The sequence below is a fragment of the Callorhinchus milii genome, unplaced genomic scaffold (assembly GCF_018977255.1).
Source record: "Callorhinchus milii isolate IMCB2004 unplaced genomic scaffold, IMCB_Cmil_1.0 Scaffold3, whole genome shotgun sequence".
Lineage (NCBI taxonomy): Eukaryota > Metazoa > Chordata > Chondrichthyes > Chimaeriformes > Callorhinchidae > Callorhinchus > Callorhinchus milii.
The window spans coordinates 52,069,198-52,091,650 of record NW_024704744.1 but is presented as its reverse complement, the minus strand read 5'-3'; the positions used below and the strand labels follow the sequence as shown (position 1 = coordinate 52,091,650).

At 39.1% G+C, this 22,453-nt stretch overlaps 1 protein-coding gene across 2 annotated transcripts in view; it reads right to left on the bottom strand.

Annotated features, from left to right (window-relative positions):
* Positions 1-2,473: 2,473 nt before the first annotated feature.
* fig4a (FIG4 phosphoinositide 5-phosphatase a) overlaps positions 2,474-22,453 on the bottom strand; it is a 55,960-nt gene continuing 35,980 nt past the window's right edge. For both annotated transcript variants that reach the window (XM_042333507.1, XM_007892874.2), the window contains exons 15-24: positions 21,802-21,950; positions 19,229-19,395; positions 18,162-18,300; positions 17,838-17,896; positions 14,486-14,636; positions 13,151-13,234; positions 12,741-12,936; positions 10,368-10,450; positions 7,019-7,108; positions 2,474-3,105 (exon numbers count right to left, since the gene is read on the bottom strand). In XM_042333507.1, coding sequence (XP_042189441.1) covers positions 2,928-3,105; positions 7,019-7,108; positions 10,368-10,450; positions 12,741-12,936; positions 13,151-13,234; positions 14,486-14,636; positions 17,838-17,896; positions 18,162-18,300; positions 19,229-19,395; positions 21,802-21,950 — 1,296 coding nt within the window. In that variant the 3' untranslated portion in view covers positions 2,474-2,927. The remainder of the gene's footprint in view (positions 3,106-7,018; positions 7,109-10,367; positions 10,451-12,740; positions 12,937-13,150; positions 13,235-14,485; positions 14,637-17,837; positions 17,897-18,161; positions 18,301-19,228; positions 19,396-21,801; positions 21,951-22,453) is intronic.

The following is a 22,453-nucleotide window of genomic DNA, read 5'->3' as shown; positions in this document are numbered from 1 at the left end:
TTATTTGTAATGTAACATTGTGGGAAGGATCGGGTTCCTGGCAATAGCTATGCATTTTGTCCCTCTGTTGGTTGGGATTGATATTGCAGTACTATTACAGTACTGATTTGAGCAGTTTGATCTACCCTCATAAAGTGAAAGCAGAGATACTAAAATGCATCTCCCAAAACACTTACTTTACCATCTTATCATAACATCAAGCTGTTTTTAGAAACAAGTGCAATGTCCTGGCCTCAACCAGACTTTCTGGCAACCTGTTCCAGTCGTCAATTGCAACTACTTGCATTTACCCCCTGGATGCAGAAAAATGCTCTGGTGTCGGACTTGAAACTGCTATTTGCAACTTTAAACTAATGTCCTTTTGTTCTATTGTCTTGGTGCATCCTGAAGTATTATTCAATCCCATTAAATCATGTATACACCGCTATAAGTTTCCCTCTGAGACTAATTCTCTCAACACTGAAGATCCCTAGCTTACCAAATTGTTCCTCATTGCTCATTCCTCTAGCACTGGAGATCATCCTCATGGCTCTCCTCAGTACTACCATCTCATGCGGTGGTGACTAGAAATGTATGCAGTACTCTAGGTGCAACCTGACAGAGCATTGTATAGCCTGAGTGTGATATTTGGCAAACTAAACCCAACTGATTTAGCAATACAGTCCAGCATCCTGTTGGCCTTGTTCACTGCTGCCTCACACGGTTTTGAAATAGTGAGCAACAAGTCAGCTAATACCCTTGATCTCTTTCAGCTTCCTCCTTGGCAAGTCCCATCCATGAAGTCCAATTTGGTTTCCACCCCGGTCGAGGTGCCCAGCTAGCAGTGTTGGACACTTTGAGACATCAGTATAATAATAATAATAATAATAATCCTTGCATTTGATATAGCGCTTTTCACGTCGGGAGGACGTCCCAAAGCGCTTCACAGAATATACTGTAAAGTGAGTTGACTGTATATTTGTGGGCGAACGCGGCAGCCAATTGCGCACAGCAATGTCCCACAAACAGTCGTAGATTGAAAATGACCAATTTAATTATTGTTTTTGTTTTTTGGAGGGATTATTATTAGGCTCTGTGTGGAGTAAGGAAACTTGCCCAAGGTTTCGCCCTGCCTGGAATTGAACTCAGGTTTCTCGCTTGCAAAGCGAGTGCTCTAACCACTGAGCTACAGGACTCCACATATTCTGTGAAGTGCTTTGAGATGTCTAGAAAATGTGATAAGGTGCTATATCATGCAAAGATTATCATCCTCCTGATGTGAAGGGCACTATATAAATGTAAATTGTATTGCATAAAAAGACTAGCAGAGAACATTTTATATATTCATAATCTTGATCAGCAACAATTAGTACGTTTCATGCAGTTGGGAGGCAACAAAAAGTCAAATCAACATTCAATCACAGAATGGTACAGAGCAATTGGCCTACCAAATTTGTCTGGTGTTTCTCTCTGCATGTGCCAGCTAATCTGCCTCACTTTCATTCCAGCAATTAAAAAAAAGTGAAAGGAACTAACGTAGTTTGATGGAATTGTAGTTATTAAAGGGCCAATAAAAAATTGCCAAAATATTTGAAATTTGACAGATTTTGCCAGCAATTCTGGGGAACTTTCAAATTTTGCAGGAAATTTCTGGGGGTGGGGGGATGTTGATGCTATTGAGGTACATTTTACTTCCAACTTACATTTTTTCACGTTATTGATTAAAAACTAAACAGGAAGAAATAACAGATATTAAGAGTGTTACACAAAAAAAATGAATGCTTTCTTTAACAAAAACTGGGTGGCCCAACTTGGAAGTGGTACGGGGCTGGGGAGGACCACCAGCGCAGGCCCGAAGAGCCTGGAGATCCGCCGAAAAACAGCATTGCTCCCCAAGCTCGCCAGTGTACTGACTGCAGGGCTACAGGAGGTCACGATCTCCTACCATTCGGGGCCCGTCACCACACACACACACAGAGACACACACGCACATAGAGAGACACAGAGACACACACACTCAGAGATGCACACTCAGACAGAAACACACACACACAGATACATGCACACACACACAGACTTATAAACACTCACACACAGAGACACTCACAACAAGATACACTAACACAGAGATACTCACAACCACACAGACAATCTCAACCACAGGGCCTCGGAGTGAGCGAAGCCCATTTCCGCTCGCATCTAGAACCCTCGGCCCACAGTAGTGTCAGGTAAACAGTTGCGCAGAGGCTTGGGCATCGAGGAAACTTCATTTGTTGCAGGTTTTTTGCGAAGAGTGTGGTTTGTAGTGGATTTCGCAGAAAAATTGCAGTCACACTTTACTATTGGCCCAGGTTATTAGCAAAGTGAAAAAGTTGCATCATGACAACAAATCGCATCTATATAGCGCCTTTCATGTTGGGAGGCTGTCCCAAAGCGCTGAAACTGAAGTTAATATTTCAGTAATGTGTACAAATAAAAATCCTTAAAAAACAAGTTGTGTTAAGATTTGTTTTAATATTTACAAAAGGAGAAGAGTAAATTCCATATGATTAACATCAGTATTAGCTCTTGTGTCCCTACATAGTTTTGAGGTTTCAAACATTAACATCAATATTTAGTTCCCAATAACCAAACAATGCTGCAGATTTTAAATACACTAACATTGTCCCACCCCATGCGCCACAACATAAGGTAGTCCTGAACCAAACAATTAACAGCTGACGTGATATAATACATATTTTCAGCATCTTAGCAAATTTCAAAGCATTCAAAACTTTATGAGTTCTGTTTCATGAATGAATCATGGAACATATGATTAGAATTATGTTCCTAAATTGTTTTTCCCATGTTTTAAGGCAGTTGTCTACAGTAATGGGCTCTGCTGGACAAAAATGGCATTCTAACCGGTCACATTTGCCGGTTGCATCAAGGAAATCTTGCTACCCTTCTCACATGTATCTGTTTTTGATGTATTCTCTGTAGACAATCATGTCATCCTTGAACATGGGCTGCATCATACCTCTGCCAGCCTGGATGTGGGCAGTAAAGATTTCTACTGATTTTCTATCCAATTCAGTCAGATGCACCTCATAAATGCTGTCTGGAGGAAATGAAGACACCGGGTTCCTGAAAAGCAAAATGGAAAACCTTGTAGAAATTATTACTTTTTTCTTCTCTTTCGGATGAGACCCCACCCCCAAAATAAAAAATCCTACAACGACAAAACCCTTTATGCTGATTAGGCTTCTTATGTGACACAAGTAATTGAGTCTGGAGGCAAGGATGATGAGGGTCTCAGTAACCTGGAAGGAGAGGTAGTGGCAGAGGCAAATCTTGTGAGAGCCTGGATGTAGGATTTGAAGGATAGTTGGAGGTTCAACAAGGCACAAGATTTTGCACTGGCTATGTGTAGATTGACTGTGACCTTTTCAAATAGGAATTTATTCTGCCAGTTATTTAAATAGTAATGTTACAGTAATAAACATTGCAAATTCATTTTCCTGCTTTTCTGGAGATTGTAATTTTTCTCTTGTGCATGTAATGGAATGTTGTACAAACACAAGCCGTTAGGGGTGCTTGTTGTTAAGTTATAGTCCACATTTTGTAACCTCGACTTTCAGTTGTCTGTACATTAACAAAAATTACCTGAAGCAATGGTTGTATTTACATATGAATAAGGTTTGAATGTACTTGTCTTTTTGCCAAGAGTTTCCTCTCAACCATCTTTAATTCATTTCATTTAACCCCCATCCATTTTGACAAATACGTATAAACAACTTGCTTTTTGGTATCTTTGTGCAAATTTGACTGTGACATCAGTACAGATTGATATTACTAAATTCAAGTTCCAGACTGCAGTTGCACATTGCATAAGAGGGAACTAGCCAGCAATTATGCCAGATCCCAATGAAGAACAATTTCTCTCTGCAAGCAAAAAGCCACACTGGGAAGCACCAACAGTACAAGAAGCAAATTTTAATTGAAAATACTTAAAAATATCAAACATCACAGGCTAATAAATGCCTGGGATTTTGTTTCTATTTTACATTACATGCCTTGTGTTAATTTGAAATTTTTCCATCACACAGGGATAGGAACAACTCCTGCTGTGAAGAAAGAATTGATCACAAAGTTACAAGAATAAATCTTTTCGTGTTCCTCTGAAACTCCTACCACTATGGTTCTCAGAAGAAAGAGTCAAACCGCTTTTTCTCTTGGGAGTGGTTGGGTCTTGGGTCATACAGGTTTTCCATTTGTTGGTACCAGTCAGTGCCAAGAATTTCCTCTCATAGCAAGAGGAGAGACAGAGTAGACACTTGGGAGTGATCATCTAGATCATAGAGGCTCGGGAACATTTCATATAATATTTCAAACATGTCGGTTAAATATTTGAATTCTAATTTAATCAACATTAGAAAAACAAGTGAATGCACATTGTGAGATTGCCAAACTGCTACCAATGAGGAAAATAAATGATATGCACCCAAGTTTTCTTACAGCAGAGATCACAGGATGATACCATGCCAAATACTTTATCAATAAATTACCTTATGTAAATTTCTCTATTGGTAACCTTGGGTTACTTTACATTGAGGTAAATGCCAGATTAATGGAGATAAAATAGGAGTTGAGGAAAGCAATACATCCACTTTTGGATGGGCAAAAAGTGGGAAGCTTCTTTAGAGTTGTCAAAGCCAAGGTAAATTGTGCTACTCAGCCTAGTTATATGGTACCTGACCTTGCCCACAAATCAAACTTTCGGATTTACTTGCCCTTTCCTCCCACAATGAATATAGTCAAAGCTCCTTGGAGATAAAGAGTAAATTGAAGTACTGTAGTAACACACAAGCAAATTCAGAGCAATGACCATAATCCAGCTCAAATCATAACAGTAGAGCAGTGAATAAATGCGAGGTTAGATTAGGTTAAGGAAGAACAGCAACCAGTTCCACTGCAGATCACATGGCTCCTCTTAATATGTGGGACAGACCTGTGCAGCCAATAATAAAGTAGGTAGTTTGGTAAAAATGCACCTCCCCTGTCTTTTGGAAACTGAGGTATTTAAATCTCACCCTCAGGTACTAATGCATCCACATAAAGCAAACTCAGTCTAGATTTTTAAAGGCAGTTTTGAGGATGCAAATTGGAAGCATTTGAAATAGATACAAAAGTCAAGGTAGAAGGTTCTAAAGCACTCAGATTCTTCTTACTAAAATAGGATTCATGCTGCACCACATTAGATTTAATTGCTTGTGATCCAGAGGGCATATGTTTTATACAGGGAAACTTCCCATTTCTAATCGCATTCTAGTTTTATTGTCAGTAGAAATGGCATTTACAATTCATGTGGATACCACTCTACAGTAAGATTTCTAACAAAAAAGGAGAAACAATTCTACTTAAATACTGGTCAACAGCAATATTTTTAAAATAGAAATAATTTAAGACATACTTTTAAAATGAAAGGAATTAGGATAGATGTCAGGTCAGCATTAACATACTATCAAAGTAGGCATGTTTCCATGACAATATAGTGCAAGAGCTTTCATAAGGTTTTTGCTCAAAGGCTTTTATGGAGTGAGGCTGCTTCTCTGCAACAACAGAATAACTACAAAAGGAAAATCTTACAAAGGAAAGAATGAAGATTATGACAAAAATCTATTTTCAGATAAAAGTTGTGTAAATTTCTACAATTCCTCCATTCTGCAGAAATTTTCACTAACTATGGGTTTGGGCACTATAAAACCAGAATTAGTGAAGGTTCCAAGTTTGAAGCTGGGTTTAAGTATTTGTAACTACATATTGTTTGTGGACTGGGACACTGCTGTGCACAATTGGCTGCTGCATTTCGCCCACAAATATACAGTCAATTCACTTTACAGCATATTCTGTGAAGCGCTTTGAGACGTTGAGAAGACGTGAAAAGCACTATATCAAATGTAAGGATTATTATTATATTATTATTGTTTATTGGTTCAAAAAAGTTATTTAACAGAATGATTTTAATATGTTTCCGTTGCATTGAGCTTTTTACGCTGTAAAAAATATTATGAATGTTAAATACTTAATAATAATAATCATTGCATTTGATATAACGCCTTTTCACGTATTCAAGACGTCTGAAAGTGCTTCAAGGAATATACTGTAAAGTGAATTGACTGTACATTTATGGGTGAAACCACAAAAAGTCATGGATTGATTCACCAATTTTTTTTAAGGGATTATTATCCCCAGAAAACCGATCCGCCAATTGACTAACAACTGGGTTCCTACTTACTGCTAGGTAAACAGAGGCATGTGGAGTAAGAAAATGTGCCGAAAGTTTTGCTCTGCCTGGGAATCGAACCAAGGTCCTTGCTTGTGAGGCAAGTGCTCTAACCACTGAGCTACATGACTCCACTTTGAAATTTACTGTATAGATTTTAAATTCTACATGTGCATTTTTAAAATATTCACATTTATAAACCCTTAAATGCAAACTATATTTTAGAAAATATTCTGCAGAAAAAAATAGGAGTTAGCAAATAGCCTGAATACATAATAAGCATGACAAGAAATGTGATCGCCGAGGCTAATATTAGTAGAGCATGTCACCTTGGTCCCTGCACTGTTTGCTTACTGATAAAATGAAAGATCATTACAAATACAAAGAACTGAAAATATGATCAGTGTTTAAAAATAATTGGACACATCTGTGGGTATTGACCTTTGCCCCTAGGAGGTTTCTACTTCAATAGTTTTGTATTCACTTTCATCAGTCGATTTCAACAGTTACCATGATTAAGTGTAACATCATTATACAAATCCAAGGAACCACAAAAATTATACCGAAGTCAAGAACTTTTGAAAATAACTACATTTTACAGCGAATAAAAATAAAAATTAATTTGCCATATTTGGTAAGTTTTATTTGTGCGATTTCCCTGACTAATTTACTGGTTTGTTAAGCTACTCTTGTTGATATACAAAAAAGATGTATGGTTTAGTCAATGTGAAAATAAAAAAATCCATACCAGTGCACTTGCCCCCAGATACTTACAGGATGTTAATCATATTGTCCAGACGCTTTGTACTCGTTTGTTGGTTATGTACATCAAGCTTACGTTGACTTTGTCCTAAATGAACAAACCTATTGTAAAAAACACAGGACATTAAATTAGGAGTCAAATGAGAAATTACAAACCTATCATTTTTTTCGGTCAGAAATTTCCCTATTCTGTGGCAGTCTCACTCTGCTTATGTAATTCCAGAGTATTCGGTACAAGATGGCAGGAGTCAAGGCTTGGTGACTGCTGGAATCTAACCAGCTAAAACTGCATAGCTTGCCATTGAGAGAACTGTATAGCAATTTAGCAAGGATCCTGCTGCTTTCTCAGCTAGGACCACCCTGACCATTATGACTTTGGCAATCCAGGGTTAACAAGAGTCAATTAGGAAGAATTCGTGCTGTCAGTGATTGGTCTGTCCCTCCAAGTCCTCGCGATGAGCTCGCTGGCTGGTCTGGCATCAGCAGTGGTCTGACGTACTGCAGACCCACTTGGCTCAGGAACTGCACTATTGAGATCACCAGAGGGCTGCGTGATTCCAACATACTGTTGCTGAGCATGTCACTTGGAGTCAGATCAACTCCAAAGGGATCCCGTTTGCCTCCCATCCCCTTCAGGATATTTATTAAGTGGCAATTTGGTTATAATCAGATAGATTATATTCAAATTTGTACATCAAAACAATTCTCAACAGATTCTGAAGTTAAATATTTTTCATTAGGAGTATCGTATTTCATTAGTATTTTGTAGTGCAAAAGCTTTAAGTTATCACAAGATTTGTTTGCATGAAGAAGGCCCTTCTGATCTCATCCCTCCAGAATACACACCATCACAGCATCAATCTGCTTTTTAAACGAGTCCAGTGTACTAGGCTAAACTACACTTCCTGGCAACCTGTTTCAGTGGTTAATTATCCTCTGAGAAAGAAATATTTCCTGACGTTGCTCCTGAAATTTCCTTTTGTAACTCCAAACCTGTATCCTTTTGTTCTACTGTCTTGGTGCATCGTAAAGTATTGTTACTTTTTCAATCCCATTTAAAATTTTACACACCTCTGAGGTCCCCTCTGAGTCATCTTCTCTCAAGACTGAAGATCCCTAGCTTGTCGAGTTGTTGCTCATACCTTTATTCCTCTCGCACTGGGGATCATCCTCGATGCTCTCTTCTGTATCATCTCTAGGCTCTGGGCAGCTCCCTTGTATCACAGTATGGAGTACTCTAGGTGAGGCCTGACCAGAGCACTATACAGCCTGAGTATGACGTCTGGTAATCCAAACTCAACTGATTTAACAATATTGCCCAACATCTTGTTTGCCTTGTTTATTGCTAACTCGTACTGTTTTGACATCGTGAATGATGAGTCAACTAACACCCCTAGTTCTCTTTCAATATCCCCCTTGTAAAGTTCTATTCCATCTTGGAGTACTTGCATTTCTTATTCTTTCTATAATCCTTGCATTTGATATTGCACCTCATCACGTCTTTGAGATGTTTCCAAGCGCTTCAAAGAATATAACAACAACTTGCACGGTCAAATAGGAAGGCCTTCAGGCATGAACTGAAAATGCGGCAAAGCAGAGGGGTAGAGGAAGGGTGTTCCGGAGTTTCGGAGCGTAGTTGCTGAAAGTACAGCCACCAATGTTGGAATAGAGGGCATGAGAGTTGCAGAAGGCCATAGCCAGTCGAGCGAAGTGGGTTGTGGGGGTGAGCAGATCGAAGAGGTAGGGAGGTGCCAGGGCATGACGGGATATACTATAAAGTGAATTGGCTGTATATTTTGTGGGCAAAACGCGGCAGCCAATTGTGCACAGCAGTGTCCCACAAACAGTTGTGGATTGAGTGACCAAATTACTATTTCTAAAATTATTTTTTTGGAAGGGATTATTACCCCCGGAAAAGTAATCTGCCAATCGACTAACAACCGGGTTCCTACTTACTGCTAGGTGAACAGAGGCGTGTGGAGTAAGAAAACTTGCCATAGTTTTGCCCTGCCGGGAATTGAACCAGGACCCTCTCGCGTGTGAGGCAAGTGCTCTAACCACTGAGCTACAGGACTCTATATTTAGTATGTTACATTTATCTATATTAAACTTTACTTGTCAGTCGTCAGCACATTTGCATATCATATCAAGCTCTTTTTGTATCATTAACTAAATGAGCGATTTGATGTTTGAGCAGAGACTGGAGGAACTGGGCCTATTTTCAGTGGAATTTATAGGTGGAACTGAAAATGTTGAGTGAGATCAGATTAAGATCCTTAGAATTATGAGGGGTCTTAGAGAGTAGAAGGGGAGACTAGTTACTAAGTCAGTGACTAGAGGGCATCAGTTTAAAATAATTATGAAGCAAAGGGGGAAGATTAGAAGTTTTCTTTTATACAGAGTATTTTTTACACCCCACTTCTCAACCTTTGTTCAGCTGACTCTGGCTTCCTGCATGCCCCTTGTCCTGCCATCAGTGGCTGTGCCTTCAGCCACTACATCCTAAAACTAGGGAACTCTCTGCCTTAATCCCTCCTCCTATCTTTCTCCTTAACAGTCTTCAGATGATACCTGAAGAGCTTCCTTTTTGATCATGCCTACGTTCACCTCCCCCCTCTCGGCATCAAGCCCTACCACTGCTAAGCTTTCCATGATGCTACCCTGCCTGAAGGGACAACACATTGCTATATCAAATGCAATTATTATTATTTTATATAGTGCCATTCATGTTGGGAAAACGTCTCAAGGGATTGGACAAGGGATGTTATACAAATGCAAGTTGTTGATGTCGTTGTTAGGATGTAGAACGCCCTGCCTGTTCTATGCTGTTTGAGGTCTGCTCAGAAATCTTTGATGATGCAATGAAATGGGAACATTTTACTGTTACTCCAATTGTACATTTGACGCCAAGAATTTTAAATTGTACATGTTTTTTAAACAAATGATTATTGAGTTAATTGCATAAAAATTAGCACATGACTCAAGTACAAATATATACATTTAACTCACAAAATACACAGCCACTACACTTTACAATAAATCGAATGAAGCACAAGCGCTCTAGGAGACTACCATGCGTGAGGGGCGCTATATAAATGCAAGTTGTTGTTGAGACGTCCTCCCGACATGAAAGCTGCTATATCAAATGCAAGAATTATCATATTGCCCATTAATGCGCCACTGAAAGTTTGAGAGTTCGGTTTGAAAAATCAAAATCAAATTGTAAAGTAACCCCAGGTTTCAAATAATGTGTGTAAACAATCTAAGCATTGAACTGGTTGTTTAAGAAGGTATGTGAAATACTCAATTACAGCCTTGGCTTGAAATATACGAATGAATTTTATTTTGTACTTAATCTTACCTTTTATATATTACAAGATCTTCCCCGGATGGATTCTCTGAAAGATTCATCATATGTAATTCTCTTGGAGACTGGTTGGAATCCTATAATATTACACAAAAATATAAACTGCGCTCTCCTCTATAAAACCACAAAAAATTATGTTTCTCGTACATGGGTCTCTCTGCCTGCTGTTTATCCGATGCAACTGTGGGCGGAACGGCTCTGGACACGAATGTCCGGGGTGAAGCAAGCGGGCAATGGGCTTCACTCGACTCAAGAGGCTCCACTGTTGAGATTGTGTGTCTCTCTATCTGTGTTTGTGAGTGTCTCTATGTAAATGTGTCTCTCTCCTCTGTATGTGTTTCTGAGTGTCTGTGTGAGTGCGTCTCCCTCTCTCTCTATGTGTGTGTGTGTGTGTGTGAGAGTGTCTCTCTTCTCTTGTCTGTAGGTGTGTCTCTTTGTGATTAAGAGTGTGTGTATTTCTCAGAGTCTGTGGATGTGTGTGTCTCTCTGTGTCTCCGAGTGTGTGTGTCTCTTGAGTGTGTGTGTGTCTCCGAGTGCGTGTGTGTCTCCGAGTGCGTGTGTGTCGCTGAGTGTGTGTGTCTCTCTCTGCGTCCCTGAGTGTGCCTCTCTCTGCGTCCCTGAGTGTGCCTCTCTCTGCGTCCCTAAGTGAGTGTGCCTCTCTCTGCGTCTCTGAGTGTGTGTGCCTCTCTCTGCGTCTGTGTGTGATGCCGGGCCCTGAGAGGCAGGAGGAGATGAACTCTTGTAACCCCGCAGTCAGGACACCGGTCCTGAGTGTCTGTATTTTGGCGTATTCCAGGCCCTTTGGGCCTGAGCTGGTGTCCTCCCCCTAATGGGTCACTTTGTTTTTGTTGAAGAAGAAATTAATTTTTTTTTGCAACTATCTAGTGTGTTATTTCCTCATGTTTAGGTTATATCATTAAAGTGAAAAAATGAGGGTGTAAAACGTATCTCAATAGCACCAACCAACTCCCCACAATTTCCCGCAAAATTTGTCAAATTTCCGGAAAAGGGTGTCAAGTTTCCCCACTAGCCTGCACACATTTCCCCGCATTTTTCAGCAAACATTTCAACACTTTTCTATTGGATCAGCACATAATCAAGGCATTGAAATATTAGCATTTAAGTTTGAGAAATGGAATATGGACGGTATTTGGAGAATTGAGTGTCTGATGTTTATCACTGAAACAATTGGAACCAGTGCATGATGTTGCTTATTGCTTACAGCAATATATTGAACTTGTAATTATTACTTCAAGATCCTCCTCTTCGATCATGCTTTCAATCTCCCTGCTTCCCCCCACCCCTACCCCCAGCTCAGATCCGTAACTCTGTCCAGCGCCTTGGGACGTCCTCCCGACGCGAAAGGCACTATACAACTGTAATTTTATTGTTGTTGTTATGAATGGCACAGTTAAACTACCTCAGATAAAATGAGGTTGAAATTAGTAATATGAGATGACCAGAAAAAAACAATGTGGATACATAAAGCAATGGGATTTACTATAAATCATATGTGGATAATGTGTCAGACAAGCTTCAACAGATTTCTCTCCAAATGGTTAAATCTAAAATTATTCAAAGGTTCACAACAACCAGTACCACTTGAAACATTGTATTAATCATTCTCAATGGTACTGCTACTTTGAATTAACAGTGCTTTTGACACAGTACAAGCTCCTTGAATGGATTGCTTATCAATAGAGTGACAACAAAAAACAAGATCACAGTATCACCAATTATTCTATATTTCTGTGAATATCTGAGGAAATTCTTGGTGGTGTTAGAAGCAAACCCCAATTTTGGTCCTTTGCTTTCATAATCAATAATAGCAAGTTCTATTCTCTCTCATCTGGTTATACAGGATGTTGAAAGAGCCAACCAAATGCACAGGACAAGATTACACATTCACTTTCTTAATAAAACTAAAAACGTATGTTTAGTCTGTTGTCAAATGATATTTCTCTTCTCCACATCTGTAGTTTTCCCTAACTCCCTTCATGGTCTTTCCAGCATTTGTCTTGACAAAGGCTGATTGATTTGTGACCTCTGCCATTTCTGCTGCTCAGAAACTGGATGCTTAGAGATGTGCACTGCACTCTCCCCTTCTTCATCTATCTTTAAATACCACCTTTTTGTCTGTGCTTATAGTTCACTTCCCCTTCTCCCTTGCTTGACATCCATCCCCAACACTGTGCACTCTCCAAGATGCAAAGGGTGTTGTATAAATGCAAGTTACTTTAGTTGTAGGTTGATTTTCCCTTTCATTTTTATCCTCTAATTTGAAGAAGTGTCTCACCAGTTCAAATAGTCTACCATTCTGTAGTAAAATGTATCAATGAAATCATGTCAAATTGTAATGTTTCTTACTTCGGGCACTTTGGTACTATCCCCTGAGTCAGTCATTTTTACTGGTGTAGATCGCTGTGAGATAGGACCTTCTTCCTCTTTGTCAGTGCCTGAATCATCCTCAGAGCTACTTGAAACTGCCTCCTCTGAAGGTGGTGGTGGAGCACTAGCAACAGTCTTACGCTGAAGAACAGCTTCTTCTTTATTGCTCTTGTTACTGAATGTTTAAACAAAAATAGTAACATTTTACTTTAAAAAATGCAAATATACAGAATTAGAAATAGGAACACACAGGACAGCATAAATTATATTACTTATTCTAGTTCCTCAGAATATAACTGAAGCACAGTTGGTAATTTTAAGAAGTAATACAACATATCAAAAGTTTTGTCTATACTCAGTGAAAATAAACTTTGCTATCAGTTCCTTACCTCAGCACGGATTTGCCAGTTTCTTCTGGCTTGCGAACTGTGAAAGGACTTGGGTCAATTCCAACATTCTTTGGCATGAAGTCCCTTTAATGCAAATACAGCTAAATATACTGCAAGCAAATAACCTAATAACACATATATATTTTTTAAATCATATGTATACAGGACATGCTTAAATAGAATAGGTGGATTTACATGCATTCTGCACAATTTTAAAAAACCCTCTCTGAATGTATAAATCCGCTAGTTGAAACTTTGTACAAAATCTGTGCATAGTTGGTGACCAAGGCTTATCTGCTTTGATCGAGTGGGAAGCAGGTATCACCCAATCATGCCCAGTGTTTACTTTGTTTAGTTCATGATAATTTTGATGTCTGCCACTTGCTCTAATGTCTCTTCTTCCCTTCCCCTTCCTTGTTTTTGTATATTTACAGAATTGATGTAACTATCATGCCATGTGCTTTCATACAGTTTCAGGCCAGCTTATATTGCTCAATAATTCTTATTAAGAATACCCGCTTCTCCTACTGGATTGAGGAAAGTGCTAAAAGCAAGCGAAAGGTGTTATCAATAGTTATATTCAAGCTATTTTTAGGTCCAGGCTGAGTGATGAATCAATCAGAAATCACTAATGTGACTGATCGAAATAATATGGCACATGGCATTATTTATTAGTTGTTAAATAATAGTCTCTTCATAGTATTTATGAGGCAAACTGACAGTATAAATAAAGCACGTATAAACTAAAATAGAAATGTCAGTTGCCCCACCAAGAATAAGATGGATGCACTGTAAAAAAATTTAAGAAGCAAGAACTTTAAAATGGTCAACTACGCATATAATAAGAATCTTTGCATTTAATGTAACGCCTTATCACGTCTTCAAGACGACTCAAAGTGCTTCACAGAATATACTATAGTGAATTGACTATGTATTTTGTGGGTGAAACATATTATAAATGTATTAAAAAATTGCTAAATTTGATATTAAAATCAAGTGTTAAATAGATCTGAAATAGTGTACAAAAATGTGGTTATTCAGCTAATCACAAAAAATATAGAAATTATACAATCGGTAATGCATTTTAAAATAACACATCAAGAAGTTGAGTTGACAATAAAAAACAAAAGTGAAGCACAAGTAGTGTATAATTATCAACCTGGAGATGTACATTAATCTCTTGTAACATGTTACAAAAAGTGTAAACATCAGAACTGGATGCATATAAATAGGATCAGGGATTATTCCTTGAGAAAAATGATTTGCATGAAGATTCAAATATAAGCAAAGCAGTGATTAGCAAAGAGCAGTAAACAGATGGATCACATTACATACTTAGCTGAATTTGTCATTTGCAGGCAAAACGTATCGTCAAAGCAGCTCAGTTCATATGGCCTGAAAAATTCAGTGTATATATCGATCTCTTCATCATATTTGTCAGTCTTCTTCACAATAGTCACCTTTTTAAGGTTTTCAGTGCAAGAAACTAAAAGGGTGACAGCAGAGGAAGAAATGTCACAGTGCATTTTTCAATACTTGTAGTACAACTATCAAAAATAATCAATAATCCATGCCCCTGCAGTGTTAATTAAGATCATCAATAGGAACAGGCTGCCATAAAATATCCATAAACCGAAGCATTAACTTCAAAGAGCAAATTTATCTTATAAATGTTTTGCACTTGGTTTCAAAGCTACAATTTGATTATAAAATTCTGTGGTTACGGAGAACCAGGTGTCTCTTACATTCTCATACATTCACATTTTGCACCTTGACATACGTACAGGAAAACAAAATTGTGTTTTTTAAAAACATGTTATTAAATTGTGTGATTGGCTTTCAACATTAAAAAAGATGCCTGAGTGAGTCCAGGGTGATTTGTACCAGTCTCGAAGCTCATATCGTCAAACCACCTACCCCAAGCAAATGGTTCTACACATTAACACAGCACATTTAGTGATAATTTACTGCCATATGTGCAATAGGAAAATGATCCCAAAGTACCTTCTATTGCTCAATATATAACTAAGGAAGGTATTTCAATAGATGTATAATTCCAGTATTTGAAGACTGATTTCACATCAACTTTAAATATATAATAGCACATTTTTAAATAGTCAATCTTTTAAACTTGGAAACGTTAAAGTAATCAATAAACTTGCTTATTGATTATAATTATCAACCTGGAGACGTACATTAATCTCTTGTCACGTTACAAAAAGTTTAAACATCAGATCTGGGTGTATATAGATAGAATCAGGGAATATTCCTTTAGGAAAACGATTTACTTCAAGATCGAAACATAAGCAAATCAGTAATTAGTAAACAACAGTAAACATAAACTCCACATAAACTTCACGATCCACAACCGTGGCCACCCCCTCAACCTCTTCATCACTCACAGCCTTGACATCTCCGACCTGTCCATCACAGACAAGGCCATCTCTGACCATTTCCTTATTTCCCTCTCCTCCTGGATCCCCCTCCCCTCTTCGAAAACTTGGAAAAAGCTTCCACCCAAGTTCCTCACAAACACCCTCGCTTCCTTGGATCTGTTTGCCCCTTAGCCTTCCACCTGCAGCAATCCTGATGCAGCCATCAAACTGCTAAAGATCACCTCTCTGCAACCCTCAACTACCTTGCTCCCCTGAAATCCAGGTCTGTCTCCAAATCTACCCGCTCCCTCTGGTATAACAGTCACCTCTGCTCCCTCAAAACTAAAATCCGGATTCTCGAACACAGATGGCAGAAATCCAGCCTCACAATTCTGCCAGCTGTGACTCGAGGGGTCTTTGCCACCACCTCCTCCTTCACAGGCAAAAACTGCCTTTTACTCCAAAACCATTTTGGAGACCAAAAACAACCCAAAGGCACCATCCACCACCTTCTCTGCGCACCCCCACCATCCTGCCTCCATCCTCACTTGTAACGCCAAATGTGGCGAGGTCCAACATTTCTGCATGTCAAAGATCGAAAACATCTGCTTGGCTGCACCTCCTCCTCTACGCCCCCCTTTCATACTCCCCAGAACGTCTACATGACTCCATCTTTCTGCCACAGCCCCTACCACACCTCCTTCCTACACTACTTTTCCCTGATTACTCCCGCTTCCCTCTCAACCACCATATCCCAGATGAAGCCCACCACCTGCTGCCTCAAGCCCCTCCACACCAAGTTGCTGGTCACCCAACTCCCTCTCATCTCCCCAGTTGCTTTCCTCAGGTTCTGTTCCTCTTCCTCATCTATATGTTCCCTCTTGGCGATGTCATCTGCAGACATGGGGTAAACTTCCACCTGTATGCAGATGTCACACAAATCTACTTCTCCTCCAGCTGCGACTCCAGGTCCGTCGATGTTCTCTTGGCTTGGCTGGTGGACATCGGGGCCTGGATGAGCGAAAACTTCCTAAAACTCAATGTTCTCAAGACGGAAGTCATACTCATTGGCTCCCGTCAACATCTTCTATCCTGCGTCTCTGACCTCCTCAACCTCTGCGGGCTATCCAAACCAGTGCGCAAACTAGACATCAGGATCAACCCACAGCTGTCCTTCCTTTTTCACATCAGGTCACTGACCAGGATCACCTTCCTCCACCTCTGCCACATTGCCCGCCTCTGACCGTACCTTACTCCGGGCACAGCCGAAACATTCGTCAATGGTTTCGTCACCTCCTTACTGGAATTCTCTCTTTGCTGGTCTCCCCAGCTCCACTATGCCCAGGATCTAACTGATCCAAAGCTCCAACGTCCGCATACTCACCCGTACTAAACTCAGTACCCTCATCACACCAGTTCTAACCAGGCTCCATTGGCTCCCCATCAACAAACGTATTGATTTCAAGTTCCTCACACTCGTTTTCAAATCCCTTCATGCTCTGGCATCTCCTCCCTGACCTGTTTACCTAACCCACAACCCGTTGCCTCCGCTTGACTGGCTCCGGCCTTCTGCACGTCCCTCATGCCCTCTATTCCACCATTGGTAGCTGTGCTTTCAGCCACTAAACCCTGAAACTCTGGAACACTCTTCCTCTATCCCTCTGCCTCGCTCCTTCCTTCCCCTTTACAGGCTGTGCCTGAAGAGTCTCCTATTTCGACCATGCCTACGGTCATATCCTCCCAACTACCCACCCACCCCAGCTCGGAGTCATGCTCCGCCACTGTAAAGCACTCTGGGATGCTACTCTGTGAGGGGCGCTATATAAATGCAAGTTGTTATGAAAAAAATGACTTAACGTGAAGAATTGAAAAGGCGTTTGTTATTTCAGATTTACAAACAAAATTGGGAGGAAAAATTAAAAAGGCTCAATTTTGACATCTTTCAAATGGGAAGTCAAATCTCCATGATACACTTATTCCTGAATTGTGAATAGCAATCCTATAATCACTGCATATTTTTAAAATTGAACCAAAGACTCTCAAATCAGTTTGTTTAAACAGCTTTGCTGCCCAAACTAGTAAACCCTTCTCATCTCCATGAAAGCTGGATCTTATGCAAATGTTACACACATATTAAAGTAATTTTTTTTGTATAAAAGAGTGTATGTTTGAAGTGAAAGTGCACTATGTTTGAGCACCATGAACCAAATTTTAGAATTGATTCCCAATTCTACACTGAACTATTTTAAAACTCTATTATGTAGTGATATATTGGGTAGCAGCATAATATGCATTTTGCAAAAGATTCCTACCTTCGTCGTAAGGCAAAGGAAGATTAATTATAATCTCTGGGGTCCACCAATGCGTATAGCTAAAACAAATAAAAAAAACGTGTATGGAGAATATCTGAAATAGGGTGATATGGTAATTTTACCTATAAAATGTCAAATACATACAGTATACCCACCCATCCAAACCCAATGAGCATTTTATAAATTCTGTTTAGAAGCATAACAATCATAGAGGAGATTGTGTAAGCGTTGACTAGCCTGTATACCCAGCCGGTAAAGAACTTTCAAATTAATGAATGTTGAATGAGACGATAATTTTAAATATAAGAAACTAGAGCATAGTACCTTCTCTTTGGAGACAGGAGTGCCATTGTGTTCTTGCGATGTAGGTAATAATCTGTGGGAAGCTCCCAAAGATGAGGTTTACCATCTGTAGGCTGGAAAACTCCAAGAAACAGATTTATGGAATCTTGTCTGTCCGCATCTGCAAAATAAGCAATAGCTATTGATAAAAGGCAACCAAAAAATTCCAAAGATTTTTTACAGGAATCTTCTGTTGGCTGCATTCAGTAAAATTTGCTGTGAACTGTATACGGCTGTATTACACAACCAGTGTAAACCCCTCCCCCCAAACTTGCCATTTTTAAAGTGCTCAGTTACAAACATTTCTTGATTTAAAAATTTTTTTTAAATCTTCTTTCTTACTCTTTTTACCTTGATAACATCCCGCAACATGGTCCAAAGCTCCTCGTCAAGGTTTCTTAATTTAAACAAAAACTTGAATATTGTATAAAGTGAATCTTTTAACATAAGAAGTCAAGTTTCTGCATTACACAGGTTATTTAATGAATCTGTTACAAACAATTGGATGTGTTTTTTAAATGAATGCTTTAAAAATTTCCTTGGGAAGTTTATATGCATTTATCCAGCAGGTTTAGTGTTGATTAGGCACAAATTGTGTCTCGGTTAGACACTAAACTTCAACTATTAACTTTGATTTCAAGTCTCTCCGTGGCTCTACCCCGTGTGAAGGCCGCTATATAAATGCAAGTTGTTGTTGATTTCAAATCTTACTCCTAAAACCACTAACTCAATTGATCCCTGACCGTATTTCTCTTTAAATTTAACAAAATTAATTGTATTACTTTAAAAGTTTTGTGAGACAGTCCAATAAGTTCTTTAATAACATTAGTTAACCATTATTTTGTATAGCTTTGTGTTTAGGCAGATCTCTTCTTGGACCCTGGCCAATGGCATTGTCCAGCGGGAAGTATAAATCATGCTTATTCCACTCTTAATCATTTTAGCTGCGAGAAGTGATTGATAAGTAACATCTTCAACAGGATAAATCACAATAAGATGATTAACAGCATTAATATTGATTGAAGAAATTAATATAAATTACACTTTACCTGAAAATGCATTACTGTAGTATCTAGAAAGGGTTTGCATGATGTCTTTGGAATGCTGTGTCCAGGGTGCAATCTTTCTGTAGGTTTTCACCCGATGCACCAGCTGAGAACCACCATATTGTAAAGACAATGTATCACCATGATCTTCATACAGCTCTTCAAATAACCTATTAAAAAGTGAAAAATAACTGTAACAGTGGACAGCAAGAATACTGTGACACAAGTAGGAGATTACATTTAATCCTCAATTTTTCATCTTTGTATCATAGAAATGAACAGGGTCTGCCCCCACTCTACCTCCTCAACATTGTCTGCCTACGCCACTGCCTCTGCCTTCAGGCCGCCGAGACTCTCATTTATGTTTTCATCACATCCAGCCTTGACTATGCTAACTCCCTACTCGCCGGACTTCCAATTTTTCCCTCCACAAGCTGCGGATTATTCAGAACTCGTGTCCTCTCCAGCACCAAGCTCCATAAGCTGATCACCCCCATCCTCACCTGGCTTAATTGTGTCCGCATCCCCCAGAAGATTGTGTTTAAGATCCTCATCCTCATTTTAAAGCTCTCCACGGTCTTGTTCCTCCCCACCTCGCAACCCACTAAAATGTTACCAACCTGCCTACTACTGTAGCTCAGCGGGCACTGGCCTGCTCCATGTCTCCCATCCTGCCCATCCCACTATTGGCGATCAGACTCTCAGCCTTTTTGTCCCCACCCTCTGGAACACCAATCCTGAGTCCTCTCGCCTCAGTCCTTCAAGGTCTGTCTCACAACATTCTTCTTTGACCGTGCCTTTGGTCACCATCCTGACTCCACCCACCCCTTGCCCTCCACATGTCCTAACTCCAACTCCCCAGCTGGGATGTAAACCCTGGACTGTCCAGAACCTTGGGACGATCTCCCGATGTGAAAGACGCTATATAAATTCAATTTGTTGTTGGTAATGTGCACCTAAAGCTCTTTCGCTTGTTCCCACCTCCTGAAAAAAATACAACAATAATTATGAGCTAAAACAATGAAGGGTTTGGGTAAACAGGGTGAAAACAAATTCCTTTTATCTTATTTATAGAATAAGTCTTACATTATCCATCACATATAAACAGATGTTCAAAAAAAATCCATCTGTTCACATTTATGTTCTGAAGACCTTCCTTTTCGTGCCTATGCTCACCTCCCCTCTCTTCCCGGTTCAGTGGCTCTACCACTGTTAAGTACTCTGAGGCACTGCCCTTGTAAAGGGCACGAATATAAATGCAAGATGTTGTTGTTGTGTTCAGTTCACAGCAGGAACTTAATAATAGTAATCCTTGCTTTCGATATAACGCCTTCTTGCGTTTATGCAGACTTCGATAATTTATTGTACAGGTAAATATAGTACAGGACTCAGGTTGATGCACATCTTTTTTCATCTGTATTGGACTATTTAAGATAACTTGTATAGAATTGGTGTGAGAATATTTTCATCTAATTTTAGAAAATTAGCACAACTAAATTCACTGTGCAAACGTAATGTATATTTAAATCGGGAGGCTTCACAGAACATTTCTTCAATTTTCAATAACCGAACACAAGCCTGACAAAGGGCTTGACACAAGAGTGAATTGTTAATTTACCGGGAGCTAGCCCGAAGCAGTTTTTATTAAAAAAATTAAATAAAAATTCACCTGAGGAGATTACAAACTTTACAAAACTCGAATTTATAGTCCTCATAAGAATTTGATGTTTTCAGAAGAATACATACAATATTTTTAATGAGTACTTTTAATTCAGTGTTTAATTTCAAATTTTCATACTTGTTGGTGCACAAAAGATTACAAAATTAACTGTAGCAACAAGATTGATGTCGGTGTCAAAATTGGCACAGCAAGAATACATACTGACACCCACTGGCAATATTGTTCATCAAGACATCATTGCCATGGAAACACCTTTCAGTGGGATAACAAGGACTCTGAAAGCAAAATAACTAACATATTTCTAATGCAAAATATTGTAGCTTTCTATCAATCAAAATAAATGTAAAACTTAAAAAATACAGAATACCAGAATTGTGCCATTGCCTCTTACTCAAATGTGTTCAGTTTTTATTATGAGTTTCCATACAATTTTAGCTGGGCTTTTGGATTGTGTCTCGTGTTTCACCTGAAGTGGAGGAAAATAATGGAGAATCTTGCGTTCACTTTGAATTGTATCTTTTGAATCACAGAATGACATTCAATGCATCCACAAAATATACAGTCAATTCACTTTACAGTACTTTACTGTGAAGCGCTTTGAGAAGTCTCAAAGATGTGATAAGACACTATCAAATGCAAGGATTATTATTACTATTTATGTACGACTATGCTCCAATAGTTCCATCCTTCTAGACAGGGAAGGATTATTTGTGATGAGCAGTTGCGCGTTGGTGGAAGTGGGGATAGGGAAGAAATGCAGTGATAAAATTAAAGGGGTGAGTGTGTAGAGGTGAGGGAAAAGAGTTTGAAAACAAAATCAAGAGTTAGTACTTAACGATTTTATCCTCCTTGGTGGAGAAGGCTTCTATCCCCAAAGGTAGCATAATATTCTTACCTTACAGCATCAGTGTCAAATTGAAGTCTTGGTTTGTCAATCACACCTAGAGCATACAATTGATACGCCAAGGCACATTTTCCCACCATAAATTGTGCAGTGTTTGTACGATCCAAACAGTCAACACAATTTGTTCTCAGAACACCAGTCTGAAAAACAAATTTAGTTAGTTATCTAAATTATCAACCAATGTGTCATTCCAAAACACCATTGAAACATGCACATCAACTTGCACAATAGCACCTATCAAGTAGGATGGCATCTCTAGTGTATTAAACTTCGCGATAATAATAATAATAATCCTTGCATTTGATATAGTGCTTTTAACGTCGGGAGGACGTCCCAAAGCGCTTCACAGAATATAATAATAATAATAATGTAAAGTGAATTGACTGTATATTTGTGGGCGAACGCGGCAGCCAATTGCGCACAGCAATGTCCCACAAACAGTCATGGATTGAAAATGAACAATTTATTATTGTTTTTGTTTTGGAGGGATTATTATTAGGTGTGTGGAGTAAGGAAACTTGCCCAAGGTTTCTGCATGTGTCCAACATCCAGCTGACCAAAAAAATAAATCATTGATTTTGTCTGGTGAATTTACTAGTGGCCTTAGGAAGATGAGTGAGCAGATCTCCAAAGTTTAAGATTC